Genomic DNA, 15,809 nt, shown 5'->3' on the forward strand with positions numbered 1-15,809 from the left:
CTTGAGCAAATTCTTACATTTGCAGGATTAATAATTATACTTACGGCTTATACAGGTGATTTTAGGTGTATCCCACCGTCCGTCGCCACGGCAGCGGATGGTTGGAACATGTCTCTGAATGAACCCATTTCGACACTGGTACCTCACCAGTGTGTTGATTTCATACCTCTCCCGCTTTCCACCAAAGGTACGTGCATTTTCAACTACAGGAGGCTGGCTGCAGGCCACTGGAAAAACAAAGGGTGACATTACTTTATTAAGGAAACAAACAAATAAGTGTGTAACATTTTTAAAAATCCTTGCAGCATAAGGATGTAGTCTGTGCAAATAAATCCGCATATGTTACTAGCCACTAGTAACATAACCTGGTTACATAAAGAAGCAATAACCCATAACAATGTAAGACAAGTTGCAAAAGTCAAGTTACAAGTAACATATCTCTTAAATAGCTGGTTGTACTGTAGTTACTACAGTGGCTAATTTGACCAGTTAGCTAGCAAACTTGTCACGCTCCCGGTGTTACTCCAAACATTTCCCCCAAACTTATGGAATTTTTAAAAAGATCACTCAATCTAGTAGTCTTAGTAGTCAATCTAGTAGTCTTACAAAATGTTCATTTTGTATTTTGTGAGTAAGGTATCAAAATAATAACATATCTATTTTTGCTTCTCAATAAACTAGAAAATGTTTTAGAGATTAGAAAAATGAATGTTTTGTTATATGGATAGCAGGAAGATTATGTACTACTTTTTTTTCTGCTTTCAGGGAATCAGATTCAATGACAAGATACATTATTGTTTTCATTTTTTAGCAAGTTGTGTGATATAAAAAAGTTTTCTTTCATTACCTGTGCCTTTCTTGCATGTGAAGGTTAGGTGATAGTTGCATGGGACATCGTTCCACTGGCCACCCTCATGCCAAATCATCACCACACAGTCCTCTCCGGATGAAAAGAAGCTGTCAGGCTGGTTGGGCCTCCAGTTTTCATATTGCTAAAAATTGAACAGAGAATTTCATATTTAACCTCCAAGGATCTACAAATCTGTGCTAAAAATGTTGCTCTGTGGTGGCACATTTAATCACAAATGTTATGTCAGATGTATGACTATAAACAGGCATGCACGCTCTTTTCACCAATAAAAACTGTCCTTTCTTATCAGGATTTTGTAGCCACTGCAATTTGGTCAATGTCCACAAGAGGGGGAAGCTGGATCTCTCTGGGTAAACTCAGTGTTAACTTGAGCCTCCTAGACTCAGCAAAGCCAGTTTGCTTTTCAAATTTGTCACAACGTTTTAAAAAAGCTATTGGGCCTACAACCACATACCATCACATTGTGACTTTATCTCCGTGGTATGTTTGGCATCCATGTTGTTGCACTATACATTTTTTTGTGAACACTTTTCATCAAGCAGTTGAATGCCTATGATTTTTGCCAGCAAAAAGCACTACATGTGCGTATGAGTGTCCATGCAGTATACACACAGCTGTGAAGCTGAGAGCCATTTAGGCTGCAGTTGATACTAACTGTAGTCTTTCAGCATGTCCAAGGTTCAAACACTTTCTTCAAAGCTGTGACGACCCCCCACCCTTCACACAATCTCTTGCCATCATCCCTCTAGGGTCTGGAGCTCTGTCATTATGGTTAACAAACATACTCTGACTTCCTACTCTGCTCACCTCAGACCAACAAATGGCTGACCCGTCAACTGCCTGACAAGTCTGCATCTCAATTAAAATATTCAAACTCCCCAACCTGATCTGAACATGCATTCTAAGATATTTCAACAAGTATCTTTTCAGTTCTCTTTCTTAGCATTACCAGATTTCCTCTAAATACAATTTCACAGTTTAAAAATATCCTATTTATACAGATTGAGTTGAGTTGACCACCCACTTAAGCCCTTGGGTGCTTCAAGACAATTTTTTTTTTCCAACCTAAATTTGAGCACAGGTGCTGTCCATCTGTGTGTCTGTTTGGTGGCCCTTCCCCCATGTCACTGCCTGCTTGGTGGGTTCTCTCAGGAGGGAGAAAGGATAAAGAGGAACCATAAAATTCCACGCCTGCCAGACCCTTTCACACAACCTCATTCACAACCTCATCACCTCCAAATTGGTCACTGTTTATCTATTAACCCTTAGGCTACCTTTCAGCTTCCTCTGCACCTCCACTTTTGTGGGATCATCACATTAAATGGAGAAAGAAATGAGGTTTTATTCTGTAAAGTACCTGGAATTGCAGCAAAAATGCACTTTCAACATTTTGCATTGTCAATTACAAACATAAACTTCAATGTACATTAGTAATTTTTTGTTATAGCACAAAATAATGTACCACCGAGTTTCATCCCAATTTTACATCTGAAAAGTGTAGTCTGCATTTATGCTCTGCTTGTAGAAAACAGCCTATTTAAGTACTTAGAGTTTGTTTCAACATTGGCTTTATTAAACTCACTGCTGCATAAAATTCACATTGTAGAATGAAAGAAATATGTATGCCACAAACTGTTTAAAATTATGTCCATATGGCTATAGCTTTAAGATCACTGTTCTCATAGACAATTATATTCTCCCCTGGTTTTAAACTTTTGCAGCCTCAAGCAAGTTTTCTTCCAAGATTGCCCTCTTTTTAGCTCCATCCATCTTGACATCAACTTTGACCTGCGCCAATCTCCCTTATGTGTTTACGTGACATAATGTAAGAGACAAACACAAATTCTTGGGCAAAGAGCCAAACTTTTGTGAATCAAAGTGCACCAATGACTTTTATGGTTAAAAACTGGTGTTTAACTAAAAAATACAATGAGGTAAGACATTTACATAAGCACATAAGTCATAAGCAAAATCCAATAACAGAAGATGATATGCAGAATAATTCCTATAAAAAAATATAAAATGTCCACATATTTTTTATCTGTTTCTATAAAGGAAGCCCAATTTTAGAATAATACATTATGTGGTTTGGGATTCCAACTCATAAAATGTAAAACATTTCAATGTGAATACTTTTGTGATGCACTGATTAAGCTGTTTTGTAAACAGTGCTTTCATGAAAAATAAGCACCCTTCCTTGCCTACGTTTCTCAATTTCACTTATTGGACCAACTGATTTCCATAGAGTGGACTTTTACTCATAATGTGACTTAGAGGTGCCTTACAGCCTCATCTACATCAGGTTTAATACCAGAATAGTCACAGGGGTGTAGGGATACAAGCTGGAGAAGAGTGAGAGTCATGAGAAAGGAACCAGAGCTCACTTAAAGGAGCAACTCTCCCTAGATCACACCCTCCGTCATCTGTATCACTTCCAAATATTTACACGGCCATGTTTAAGGAGAATGATATATGTCAGAAGTCAGTGTCTTACCACAGGGCTGCCATCAGTCCAGCGGAAGTCATTGTCAAACATCTTATCATTCAGGCCAACCCACTGGTAATCCTGTCCAAGACCTGCCATTTAGGATGGAAAAACAGCTGATTACAATTGTTTTTTATTTTCTAATTTTCAGAATGTGCAGTTACAAAATGGAAAAATAAATAAATAAAGATATCACAGGCATTTTTACAGTCTGTTTTATTTCCTGCACAATATGTTCTGCCACTGTTTGGGCTTTTTTTTTTGTGCACTTATTAAATACCTGATGTCGTTTCCCTTTTCTCATGAACAGCAAACATTATGATGAAGCAAAGCATGTTCCTGGACATAGGGACTTTCTATATAAAATAAATGTGCTGCTTACGGTTGACAAACTGTTGTTCTTCATGGGAAAGGATGCTGGTGAGATGAGCTCCCTGAATGCGGCACTCTCGTTCTGCAGAGTCCCAACCTTTCCTCTGGGGGAAGAATCTGTAGCAATGACCTTGAAACTTGTGCCAACCATAGTCACATATTTCAGTATCTGGTGGAAAAGAAGATGAGATGGAGTTTTAGTGTGAAGGAACTATAGAATTTATAACTTAAGTGCCTATTTTAACAAAACACCAATCTCTCTTGGAACTTGAAAACATGTGTAACACTGCATAATTTACAAAGAGGGACGTATAGATAAAGCCAACTATGGTCATTCAAGACTAAAATGAGAATGTCTTCTTTATATTTTTATGAAAATGTAAAGAACATAAGTGAGATTATTTTCAATGAATCTCTTTTCATCTCTGAATGTTGGCTTTAACTGTAGGAATCAAATGTACAAATCAGAAGTGTCAAAAAAATCTATAACTATCATCACTTTAATTATTCCTCTCCCGAAAACTTGTAATTTTGGCAGAGTTTTGTATACTTTTGCGTCACTCTGCACATACCACTCTATATTTCACTTACTGAAACAACAACAAAACCCCCAAAGGTATTACAAGCGTACTTTAATGTTATTTCATGAACTAGTTGTTCCCTCGTTTCATTTGGCAACATATTTCCACACAGCTGAATCTGGGTACATAATGTGGGTGGGCGGAAATCAAAGAGGGCCTATCCACACAAAATTTAGGGTGTAGGCTAGTTGGGAGAAATCCGTCATAAATATTTTCTTCTTGTTTTTTCTTTGTCCAACATGTGTTGTGAAGATTTAAATGGAAACCCAGTGTGTTGAAATAGTCAAAAATTTGCTTTTCATGTTTACTAAGTGAGAAAAATCATCCAATGAGCCTCAAAGTGATAATTGTCTAAATAAGTCATTCCCGACCTCCGGCCCGTGGACCAATTGGTAAAAGAAATAATTAAATATTTTCATTTTATGCAATATCTGAAGATGCATAAAACTGATCTTCAGATCGATTTATGCATAAAAGATCTGGAGGATCTTTTATTTTGAAAACCCTTTAACCGTATTCTCTTAGCTACGTTTTGCGCGCCAACATTGAGGCCACATAAATAGCAAAATGAGTAAGAAACAGATCAGTTGTCTTTGGAAAGTTTCTTGCGAATGGAAAAAAATCCAGGCAAGCTGAGTTATAATTCTGAAGTAACGTCTTGTCCTGGTGTAAATTAATGTAACGTGAGAGCAAAGGGTCGTTGAGGAATAAGGAAAGTCCCGAAGTGTAAAACAGTCATCGGTGAAGAGAACTAGTTTAGTGTGCCATCACATCACTGGTCATTCTGACACATTTCTGATCAAGTTTGTGTTGTTGAACAGTTACGGTAATCTTGCAAGGACACAGAGAAAAAGGAAGGGAAGAAAATATGATGAGCAAAACATGATGAGTAAAATCTGTGCACATCATACTTTTGCCTGAACTTAGCCTTGGCTTGGCAAACTTCTATATTTTAAATATTAAAATCTCTGAAAATTTAATGTTAGGCCTTAAGTAACTTGAGTAAAAGTGCTTTAAGCACTGTGCGTGGTTGACTGGTGCTTTAAGCACTTTTACTCAAGATTCCGAATGAGAGGGTTAGGGACTAAGAGGATTAAGGTAAAAAAAAAAAAAATCCAAGTTCATCTGATGTGGGTCACTCTTAAAATTAGACAAAACTGTTTGATTCATTTGGGAAACTTTTGGAAGATGCTGGACTGAATAAATTTCAAGCTACTGTGGCAAGGCATTTTAACACTTAATCAAAACAATACATCTATCTCTAATTTCCAATTGCATTTTAGATATCCGAAATGAGATATTGTGCACTTATTTTGTTTTAGCAAAATAAAAAAAAATAAAAAATGGCATACTATGACATACTGCTGGGTTATGCAGATGCTGTGAAAGATTTAAAACATTTTCCAGATCACACATGATTATAAAATATATGAGCAAAATCTGCTCATCCCTTCGGCTCACTTTCACTGTCCTTGGTTGACTGGTAACCGCACTAAAAGCAAACAAACAGCATCAGTATTTAGATGATCAGTTTTAGATTGTTTGATCCACGACATAATTAATATCACATCTACCTAAATCACACTATTCAAGGACATAAGTTCAGTTTGTTTAAATGGGACCAAGTAGATCTGACTGTAAAATTGGCCTTAAACAAGTAGTGAATACTCATATTGTGTACACATGGCTATAAGACTCAAAAAAATAAAGTCGGACTGGACACCGTTCATTGTTATTCTGGTTAAATTAAGGTTCACAGTAATGTTAGTCAACTGGCTGAAATTGAAATTAAATGTGATCTGGAATTTTCAGAGAAATAATGTGAAATTTGTTGCATGCATTTTTAAGACTCCTTAATTTGATGAGTTGTAAAAATTACTAACTGCCAAACAAACAGCTTGATTATGGGGATAAAAAGCTAAGTTTAGGATATAATTTTTTTTATGATATTTTTATCTAAATTCAAAAGCCTGTACTGTCTGAATTGATGTTGAATGCACAGCAAAACAGATTATTTTCAGGCTCTAAATAATATCTTTTGCAAGCATTTCAAAATTTTGTTCAGCCTTGTAGGTACCTGTGGGCATATTTCTGAATTGACATTGAGACTGTTTTTCTCTCTGAACAACCTCTGTATCTGTAGTAACAAATGCAAAAAATATCAACTATCTGACACCAAAGGGAGGTCATAGATAGCCAAATATACACAACAAAACATGAGACGGCGTTGTTTACCATCGGTCAGTGGTGGATCTAGAATAAGACTAACTTAATTTCTGGTTTGTTCATATGGTATTAGAATCATAAGTAGTTTATTGTAAGTCCCAAAAGAAGCTGTTCAAAAATGTATTAATCCATCATGTCATATAAATACCTATACTCAACAAGATGAGGAAGTTGCATTTCTAATAACCAGACTTTGTTGGCAAGGAGAAACCCTTCAAAATGAACTTACCTTCCTCACAGTAAAGCCCAGAGTAGCTTGGGAGACACACACATGTAAAGGAAGCCAGCCCATCAACACATGTGCCTCCATTACGGCATGGATTTGACTGGCACTCATCAATGTCTGGGGAACAACACAGTCAAAACAAGGGTGTAAATTTCCAGTTTATGTGATAGAAAATTTCTAGTATTGGCCAATGTCATACCTGTTTCACACTGATGACCAGTGTAACCTGGAGAACAGCTACATGAATAGATGCTGCCAGTCTTGAAGCAAGATCCTCCATTCAGACAAATGTTCTCCTTACATGAATACATTCCTGTTGAGTAGAAATTATAAAGACTTAGGCAAAATTCTATGAGCATAAACACTTTGCTGTATTGATAAAAAAAATAAATAAATTGAATAAAAGGTACCAGAAATTTCCACAGTCTCGCCAACAACTGTGTGGCCCACATCCAGTCTTATTTGGACAGAGGGGGTTGTTCTTTCTTCTGTTGCTGGGTCTCTTCCATTAAGGAATGGAAATGTTGACATTTTCCTGTCGTCTTTTTCTTTTTCCTCAGAAAAGGATGAAGGTTGTGTGGCTAAAGATGAAACTAATTCTTCCTGGTTTGGTGATTGTGTTGTTGATGTTGTTAATTCTCCATAAACACTTGTGGTAGTTTCTTCATGACCTGTACTGATATCAATTGTACTGATTGTTCTCCCTAAGGTGCTTTCAAGGTTAATTAATTCTATCTTTGATATTGTTGTAGCAGTTGACTTGAATATAGTCTGGGAAGACTCACTTGAAGATGCTTTGGACAGGGTGGAAATATCCTCATTACTAGCGTTTGATTCTGCGGTTTCATTATACTGAGAAACAGATGGAAGAAGTTTTTGGTTTTCTGTACCACTGACTGGGGCAAAATGATCATTTTCAGGATAAAAGCTATTCTGTGGGGATGATGGTTTTCCAATGTTTGCATCAGAAATTAGATTTGGGAGAGCTGTCACATGACTTGCTAAAGCATAATCAACTGGACTCAAAGAATAATCACCTGGATGAAAACTGGTTGATTCTTCAACCGGAAGTTTTTCATGATTTGTAGGCATTGGGTAAATTGTGGCTGGTGATAATTCTTCAGAGAAATTCTCTGAAAAAGTAGTAGTTTGGGCTGTATGTCCAGTCTCAGTTTTGTCGTGACTCGGCATAATTACAACCTGTTGTTCTTTGTTATTGTGATATCTAATACCAGTAGATGGTGTAGATTTTGATAGGATATATTTTCTATCACTGCTAGAACTATTAACTGTGTGATCATTTATAACATACTCTGTTCTATGAGACGGTTGTGTTGCTTCCTCTTCTGTCGGCACTCCATCTGTATCTGGACTTTTTGTTCTTGGATCTGAATGATTTATTGGTTCAAAACTGAGGGGGGTTTCTGTACTTGACAACTGTTCAACTCCTTTTTTGGAAACCTGTTCATCAAATGTTTCAACTGAAACAAAGGTTTCTGTTTCATTTGACGTAACTCCAAATGTGGCATTGTTGGTCATGGCTTGGTCTGAGGTAAGTATATCAAAGGTTTGGTCACCTACAGTCCTATGATCTGTTAAAGTAAAGCCTGAAGATGATTTTGATTTGTGAGTTGTTAATTTTATTGTACTAGACGCCTGTATAGGAGGAAGTGTATTTCCTGGAGATAAGCTTTCAAGAGTTGTTGAGCCATGATCTGAACTATCTTTTTCCTTATACACTGACATTGAGGAAACTGAGTGAACGGTGCTGCTCAAAGAAAAATCAACTGGTTTCTCAGTCACAGTAGAAGAAGATGTGGCCAATTCTAATGTGGAGGGAGGGAGGGTAAATGTGACAGAGCCAGTAGCATCAGGGATGTGGGAATGTTTCAAATTAAATATTGATCTTGGAGTAAAAAGAGAATTAGAAACTGGTTGAAATGTTGACTCATTGCGGTTGGCATCAGAAGAACCATTTCCAATACCCAGGGCAACAACGGTAGTCTCTTTGTTTGTCAACGTGGGTTGTGTACCAGAAAAACTTGTTAATGATCGACTCATAGTCTCATTTGTTTCAGCCTCATCTGTAGCAACAAAAAAGTCATTGTGAGATTTTGTGGTCAGTTCAGTGTGCCTTGCATCTGATAAGCTTGCCGGACTGATTGCCGGGGCAGACGTTTCAAGAAAGGGTTGCTGAGCTTCTGTTTGTATTTTAGGACTAGTGTAATTTATGTCTAAAGATCCTCCAAAGGCTGAATTCTTCATCTCATTGAAATCAACAGTCTCAGGAGATAACACCTCTTCATTGGTAAAAGAAAAGTTAGGCTCATAAGTGCTCAATCTTGTAGTGACTTCAAATGATGAAATAAATGAAAACAATCCAACAGATTCAGAAGTTGTCTGAGGCATGGCCTTTTCGTTGTCGTTGTTTACTGTATGGACATTAGTTTTTGAAATATCACTTGTTTCCGCTTTTCTTGTTGATGAGACGGACAGAATACTGAAAGCAGAAGAGCCAGCCGTAGTTTTAGTGATGGGTGTGTCAGTAGACTTTGTGATGTTTTCACCAGAAGTACCTCGTTCTGGTCTCACTGAGGAAGCCTCTGATTCAGGAGATATTGTTGCTGTGTCAATACTGTAGAAACTTGAAGATGTATCAATAACTGTTATAGATGATGTCAACAAATCTGTACTCATAGTTCCTGAACCGTCAATATCTTCTGGAGTAGCACCAAGGCTTATCTCTGGATTTTCAGAAAGGGATGAAACTGAGGGGAGAGTTCTTTGTTCTGTTGAAAAGCTACCAACTTGTTCTGCTGTTGTTGTCTCTGGACTGATTAACGAGGAACCTTTTGGAGTGTGTTTGCTGGACATTTCTCCAGGGTATCCACTAGTATATGGATTTGTGCTTCCTCTATCTGTACTGGCGGAAATTGACATTTCAAATGAAGCTGCAGATTTTGCTTGAGAATGGGATGTGGTAAAAGTTTGTTCTGTTTCAGGAGACGCCAATGTTGGTTTTGCTGTGCTAAGGAGTGAGACGGCTGGCGTAACTGCAGTTTTGGACACATCACTTGTTTCAGATGTGTATGTGTGAGACTGAAGGTGACTTTGTGCCAATTGTTGGATAATTTCCTGTTGTCATCATTGACTCAGCAGTGACATTAGAATGTGCGGCATGTTCTGTATCTGTGATAATGAGCTTCGAAGCTGTGTCAGGATGAATAAGTGATCCACTCAATACAGGAAGGGATTCCAAAATTGAAATCTTTGTATTCATTTCTTCATACTGATCATACGAAGTTGTGGATGATGAGATAGATGGAGTAATCGGAGAAAGCGTTGATGGGCTCATGGGGTTTGGGTCAGAGACAGCAGATGTTGGGAATGCAGTTGCAATGGTCACAAGTGACTTGACAGGAAAAGCATCAGAGCCTTCTCCAGAAGTTTCAGGATCTGTGCTTATTTTAGTCGTCATAGTTTCAGGAGATTGCGTTGTCTCATTGACAATATCAGATGAAGATAATTCGATAACAGTGGAGACTGCTGTGGACATATCAATGGTTTGGCCTCTATCTACTGGAGAAGCAACAGAAGAACTTTCTGTACTGCCTGTTACAGTGGAAAGTGAAGGTCTCGTTGTCTGACCTGTTTGAACACTGTCGTCATGCTTAGGTAGAAGATCTGTTGTCTTCTCAGTGCTGAACAATGAGGAGCCAGTAGAAGATGCACTTTGTGTGTGAGACATTTCACTTGTTGGTTCACTTGTCCCATCTCCTCTTGTAACTGGAGATTTTGAACTTTCCTCTGGACCTGATGACGTTTCCTGCAAATTCACTGTAGCTAAAGTCTGATATGTTTCAGATGACATTAACGATGGTTCCTGTGTGCTCTGGAGTGTTGAAGCTGAAGAAACATCTGTTTTTGAAATATCACTTGTTTCCGTTTTTCTTGTTGACGAGACGGACAGAATACTGAAAGCAGAAGAGCCAGCCATAGTTTTAGTGATGGGTGTGTCAGTATACTTTGTGATGTTTTCACCATAAGTACCTTGTTCTGGTCTCACTGAGGAAGCCTCTGATTCAGGAGATATTGTTGCTGTGTCAATACTGTAGAAACTTGAAGATGTATCAATAACTGTTATAGATGATGTCAACAAATCTGTACTCATAGTTCCTGAACCATCAATATCTTCTGGAGTAGCACCAAGGCTTATCTCTGGATTTTCAGAAAGGGATGAAACTGAGGGGAGAGTTCTTTGTTCTGTTGAAAAGCTACCAACTTGTTCTGCTTTTGTGGTCTCTGGACTGATTAACGAGGAACCTTTTGGAGTGTGTTGCTGGACATTTCTCCAGGGTATCCACTAGTATATGGATTTGTGCTCCCTCTATCTGTAATGGCGGAAGTTGACATTTCAAATGCAGTTGCAGGTTTTGTTTGAGAATGGGATGTGGTAAAGTTTGTTCTGTTTCAGGAGACGACAATGTTGATTTTGCTGTGCTAAGGAGTGAGGCGGCTGGCGTAACTGCAGTTTTGGACACATCACTTGTTTCAGATGTGTATGTCTCTGAGACTGAAGGTGACTTTGTGCCAATTGTTGGATAATTTCCTGTTGTCTCATTGACAATATCAGATGAAGATAATTTGATAACAGTGGCAACTGCTGTGGACATGTCAATGGTTTGGCCTCTATCTACTGGAGAAGCAACAGAAGAACTTTCTGTACTGCCTGTTACAGTGGAAAGTGAAGGTCTCGTTGTCTGACCTGTTTGAACACTGTCGTCATGCTTAGGTAGAAGATCTGTTGTCTCTCAGTGCTGAACAATGAGGAGCCAGTAGAAGATGCACTTTGTGTGTGAGACATTTCACTTGTTGGTTCACTTGTCCCATCTCCTCTTGTAACTGGAGATTTTGAACTTTCCTCTGGACCTGATGACGTTTCCTGCAAATTCACTGTAGCTAAAGTCTGGTATGTTTCAGATGACATTAACGATGGTTCCTGTGTGCTCTGGAGTGTTGAAGCTGAAGAAACATCTGTTTTTGAAATATCACTTGTTTCCGCTTTTCTTGTTGACGAGACGGACAGAATACTGAAAGCAGAAGAGCCAGCCGTAGTTTTAGTGATGGGTGTGTCAGTAGACTTTGTGATGTTTTCACCAGAAGTGCCTTGTTCTGGTCTCACTGAGGAAGCCTCTGATTCAGGAGATATTGTTGCTGTGTCAATACTGTAGAAACTTGAAGATGTATCAATAACTGTTATAGATGATGTCAACAAATCTGTACTCATAGTTCCTGAACCGTCAATATCTTCTGGAGTAACACCAAGGCTTATCTCTGGATTTTCAGAAAGGGATGAAACTGAGGGTAGAGTTCTTTGTTCTGTTGAAAAGCTACCAACTTGTTCTGCTGTTGTGGTCTCTGGACTGATTAACGAGGAACCTTTTGGAGTGTGTTTGCTGGACATTTCTCCAGGGTATCCACTAGTATATGGATTTGTGCTCCCTCTATCTGTAATGGCGGAAATTGACATTTCAAATGAAGCTGCAGATTTGCTTGAGAATGGGATGTGGTAAACGTTTGTTCTGTTTCAGGAGACGCCAATGTTGGTTTTGCTGTGCTAAGGAGTGAGACGGCTGGCGTAACTGCAGTTTTGGACACATCACTTGTTTCAGATGTGTATGTCTCTGAGACTGAAGGTGACTTTGTGCCAATTGTTGGATAATTTCCTGTTGTCGTCATTGACTCAGCAGTGACATTAGAATGTGCGGCATGTTCTGTATCTGTGATAATGAGCTTCGAAGCTGTGTCAGGATGAATAAGTGATCCACTCAATACAGGAAGGGATTCCAAAATTGAAATCTTTGTATTCATTTCTTCATACTGATCATACGGAGTTGTTGATGATGAGATAGATGGAGTAATCGGAGAAAGCGTTGATGGGCTCATGGGTTTGGGTCAGAGACAGCAGATGTTGGGAATGCAGTTGCAATGGTCACAAGTGACTTGACAGGAAAAGCATCAGAGCCTTCTCCAGAAGTTTCAGGATCTGTGCTTATTTTAGTCGTCATAGTTTCAGGAGATTGCGTTGTCTCATTGACAATATCAGATGAAGATAATTCGATATCAGTGGCGACTGCTGTGGACATGTCAATGGTTTGGCCTCTATCTACTGGAGAAGCAACAGAAGAACTTTCTGTACTGCCTGATACAGTGGAAAGTGAAGGTCTCGTTGTCTGACCTGTTTGAACACTGTCGTCATGCTTAGGTAGAAGATCTGTTGTCTCAGTGCTGAACAATGAGGAGCCAGTAGAAGATGCACTTTGTGTGTGAGACATTTCACTTGTTGGTTCACTTGTCCCATCTCCTTGTAACTGGAGATTTTGAACTTTCCTCTGGACCTGATGACGTTCCTGCAAATTCACTGTAGCTAAAGTCTGATATGTTTCAGATGACATTAACGATGGTTCCTGTGTGCTCTGGAGTGTTGAAGCTGAAGAAACATCTGTTTTTGAAATATCACTTGTTTCCGCTTTTCTTGTTGACGAGACGGACAGAATACTGAAAGCAGAAGAGCCAGCCGTAGTTTTAGTGATGGGTGTGTCAGTAGACTTTGTGATGTTTTCACCAGAAGTGCCTTGTTCTGGTCTCACTGAGGAAGCCTCTGATTCAGGAGATATTGTTGCTGTGTCAATACTGTAGAAACTTGAAGATGTATCAATAACTGTTATAGATGATGTCAACAAATCTGTACTCATAGTTCCTGAAACATCAATATCTTCTGGAGTAGCACCAAGGCTTATCTCTGGATTTTCAGAAAGGGATGAAACTGAGGCAAGAGTTCTTTGTTCTGTTGAAAAGCTACCAACTTGTTCTGCTTTTGTGGTCTCTGGACTGATTAACGAGGAACCTTTTGGAGTGTTTGCTGGACATTTCTCCAGGGTATCCACTAGTATGGATTTGTGCTCCCTCTATCTGTAATGGCGGAACTTGACATTTCAATGCAGTTGCAGGTTTTGTTTGAGAATGGGATGTGGTAAAAGTTTGTTCTGTTTCAGGAGACGCCAATGTTGGTTTTGCTGTGCTAAGGAGTGAGACGGCTGGCGTAACTGCAGTTTTGGACACATCACTTGTTTCAGATGTGTATGTCTCTGAGACTGAAGGTGACTTTGTGCCAATTGTTGGATAATTTTGTTGTCTCATTGACAATATCAGATGAAGATAATTCGATAACAGTGGCAACTGCTGTGGACATGTCAATGGTTTGGCCTCTATCTACTGGAGAAGCAACAGAAGAACTTTCTGTACTGCCTGATACAGTGGAAAGTGAAGGTCTCGTTGTCTGACCTGTTTGAACACTGTCGTCATGCTTAGGTAGAAGATCTGTTGTCTTCTCAGTGCTGAACAATGAGGAGCCAGTAGAAGATGCACTTTGTGTGTGAGACATTTCACTTGTTGGTTCACCATCTCCTCTTGTAACTGGAGATTTTGAACTTTCCTCTGGACCTGATGACGTTTCCTGCAAATTCACTGTAGCTAAAGTCTGGTATGTTTCAGATGACATTAACGATGGTTCCTGTGTACTCTGAGTGTTGAAGCTGAAGAAACATCTGTTTTTGAAATATCACTTGTTTCCGCTTTTCTTGTTGACGAGACGGACAGAATACTGAAAGCAGAAGAGCCAGCCGTAGTTTTAGTGATGGTGTGTCAGTAGACTTTGTGATGTTTTCACCAGAAGTACCTTGTTCTGGTGTCACTGAGGAAGCCTCTGATTCAGGAGATATTGTTGCTGTCAATAGTGTATAAACTTGAAGATGTATCAATAACTGTTATAGATGATGTCAACAAATCTGTACTCATAGTTCCTGAACCGTCAATATCTTCTGGAGTAACACCAAGGCTTATCTCTGGATTTTCAGAAAGGGATGAAACTGAGGGTAGAGTTCTTTGTTCTGTTGAAAAGCTACCAACTTGTTCTGCTGTTGTGGTCTCTGGACTGATTAACGAGGAACCTTTTGGAGTGTGTTTGCTGGACATTTCTCCAGGGTATCCACTAGTATATGGATTTGTGCTCCCTCTATCTGTAATGGCGGAACTTGACATTTCAAATGCAGTTGCAGGTTTTGTTTGAGAATGGGATGTGGTAAAAGTTTGTTCTGTTTCAGGAGACGCCAATGTTGATTTTGCTGTGCTAAGGAGTGAGGCGGCTGGCGTAACTGCAGTTTTGGACACATCACTTGTTTCAGATGTGTATGTGTCTGAGACTGAAGGTGACTTTGTGCCAATTGTTGGATAATTCCTGTTTGTCTCATTGACAATATCAGATGAAGATAATTCGATAACAGTGGAGACTGCTGTGGACATGTCAATGGTTTGGCCTCTATCTACTGGAGAAGCAACAGAAGAACTTTCTGTACTGCCTGTTACAGTGGAAAGTGAAGGTCTCGTTGTCTGACCTGTTTGAACACTGTCGTCATGCTTAGGTAGAAGATAGGTTGTCTTCTCAGTGCTGAACAATGAGGAGCCAGTAGAAGATGCACTTTGTGTGTGAGACATTTCACTTGTTGGTTCACTTGTCCCATCTCCTCTTGTAACTGGAGATTTTGAACTTTCCTCTGGACCTGATGACGTTTCCTGCAAATTCACTGTAGCTAAAGTCTGATATGTTTCAGATGACATTAACGATGGTTCCTGTGTTGCCGCTGAAGAAACATCTGTTTTTGAAATATCACTTGTTTCCGCTTTTCTTGTTGACGAGACGGACAGACGGAAAGAGAAGAGCCAGCCATAGTTTTAGTGATGGGTGTGTCAGTAGACTTTGTGATGTTTTCACCAGAAGTGCCTTGTTCTGGTCTCACTGAGGAAGCCTCTGATTCAGGAGATATTGTTGCTGTGTAAATACTGTAGAAACTTGAAGATGTATCAATAACTGTTATAGATGATGTCAACAAATCTGTACTCATAGTTCCTGAACCATCAATATCTTCTGGAGTATCACCAAGGCTTATCTCTGGATTTTCAGAAAAGGATGAAACTGAGGCGAGAGTTCTT

General features: G+C 39.1%; 1 protein-coding gene across 1 annotated transcript in view; it reads right to left on the reverse strand.

The window, feature by feature from the left end:
* LOC129371890 (versican core protein-like) overlaps positions 1 to 15,809 on the reverse strand; it is a 30,460-nt gene that overhangs the window by 1,951 nt on the left and 12,700 nt on the right. The window contains exons 5-13 of the mRNA XM_055048738.1: positions 15,215 to 15,416; positions 13,114 to 13,263; positions 7,172 to 9,505; positions 6,961 to 7,074; positions 6,765 to 6,878; positions 3,739 to 3,897; positions 3,366 to 3,448; positions 848 to 992; positions 45 to 227 (exon numbers count right to left, since the gene is read on the reverse strand). Of these exons, the coding sequence (XP_054904713.1) occupies positions 45 to 227; positions 848 to 992; positions 3,366 to 3,448; positions 3,739 to 3,897; positions 6,765 to 6,878; positions 6,961 to 7,074; positions 7,172 to 9,505; positions 13,114 to 13,263; positions 15,215 to 15,416 (3,484 nt within the window). The remainder of the gene's footprint in view (positions 1 to 44; positions 228 to 847; positions 993 to 3,365; positions 3,449 to 3,738; positions 3,898 to 6,764; positions 6,879 to 6,960; positions 7,075 to 7,171; positions 9,506 to 13,113; positions 13,264 to 15,214; positions 15,417 to 15,809) is intronic.

This window comes from Poeciliopsis prolifica, unplaced genomic scaffold, assembly GCF_027474105.1.
Source record: "Poeciliopsis prolifica strain line A6 unplaced genomic scaffold, Auburn_PproV2 SCAFFOLD028, whole genome shotgun sequence".
Lineage (NCBI taxonomy): Eukaryota > Metazoa > Chordata > Actinopteri > Cyprinodontiformes > Poeciliidae > Poeciliopsis > Poeciliopsis prolifica.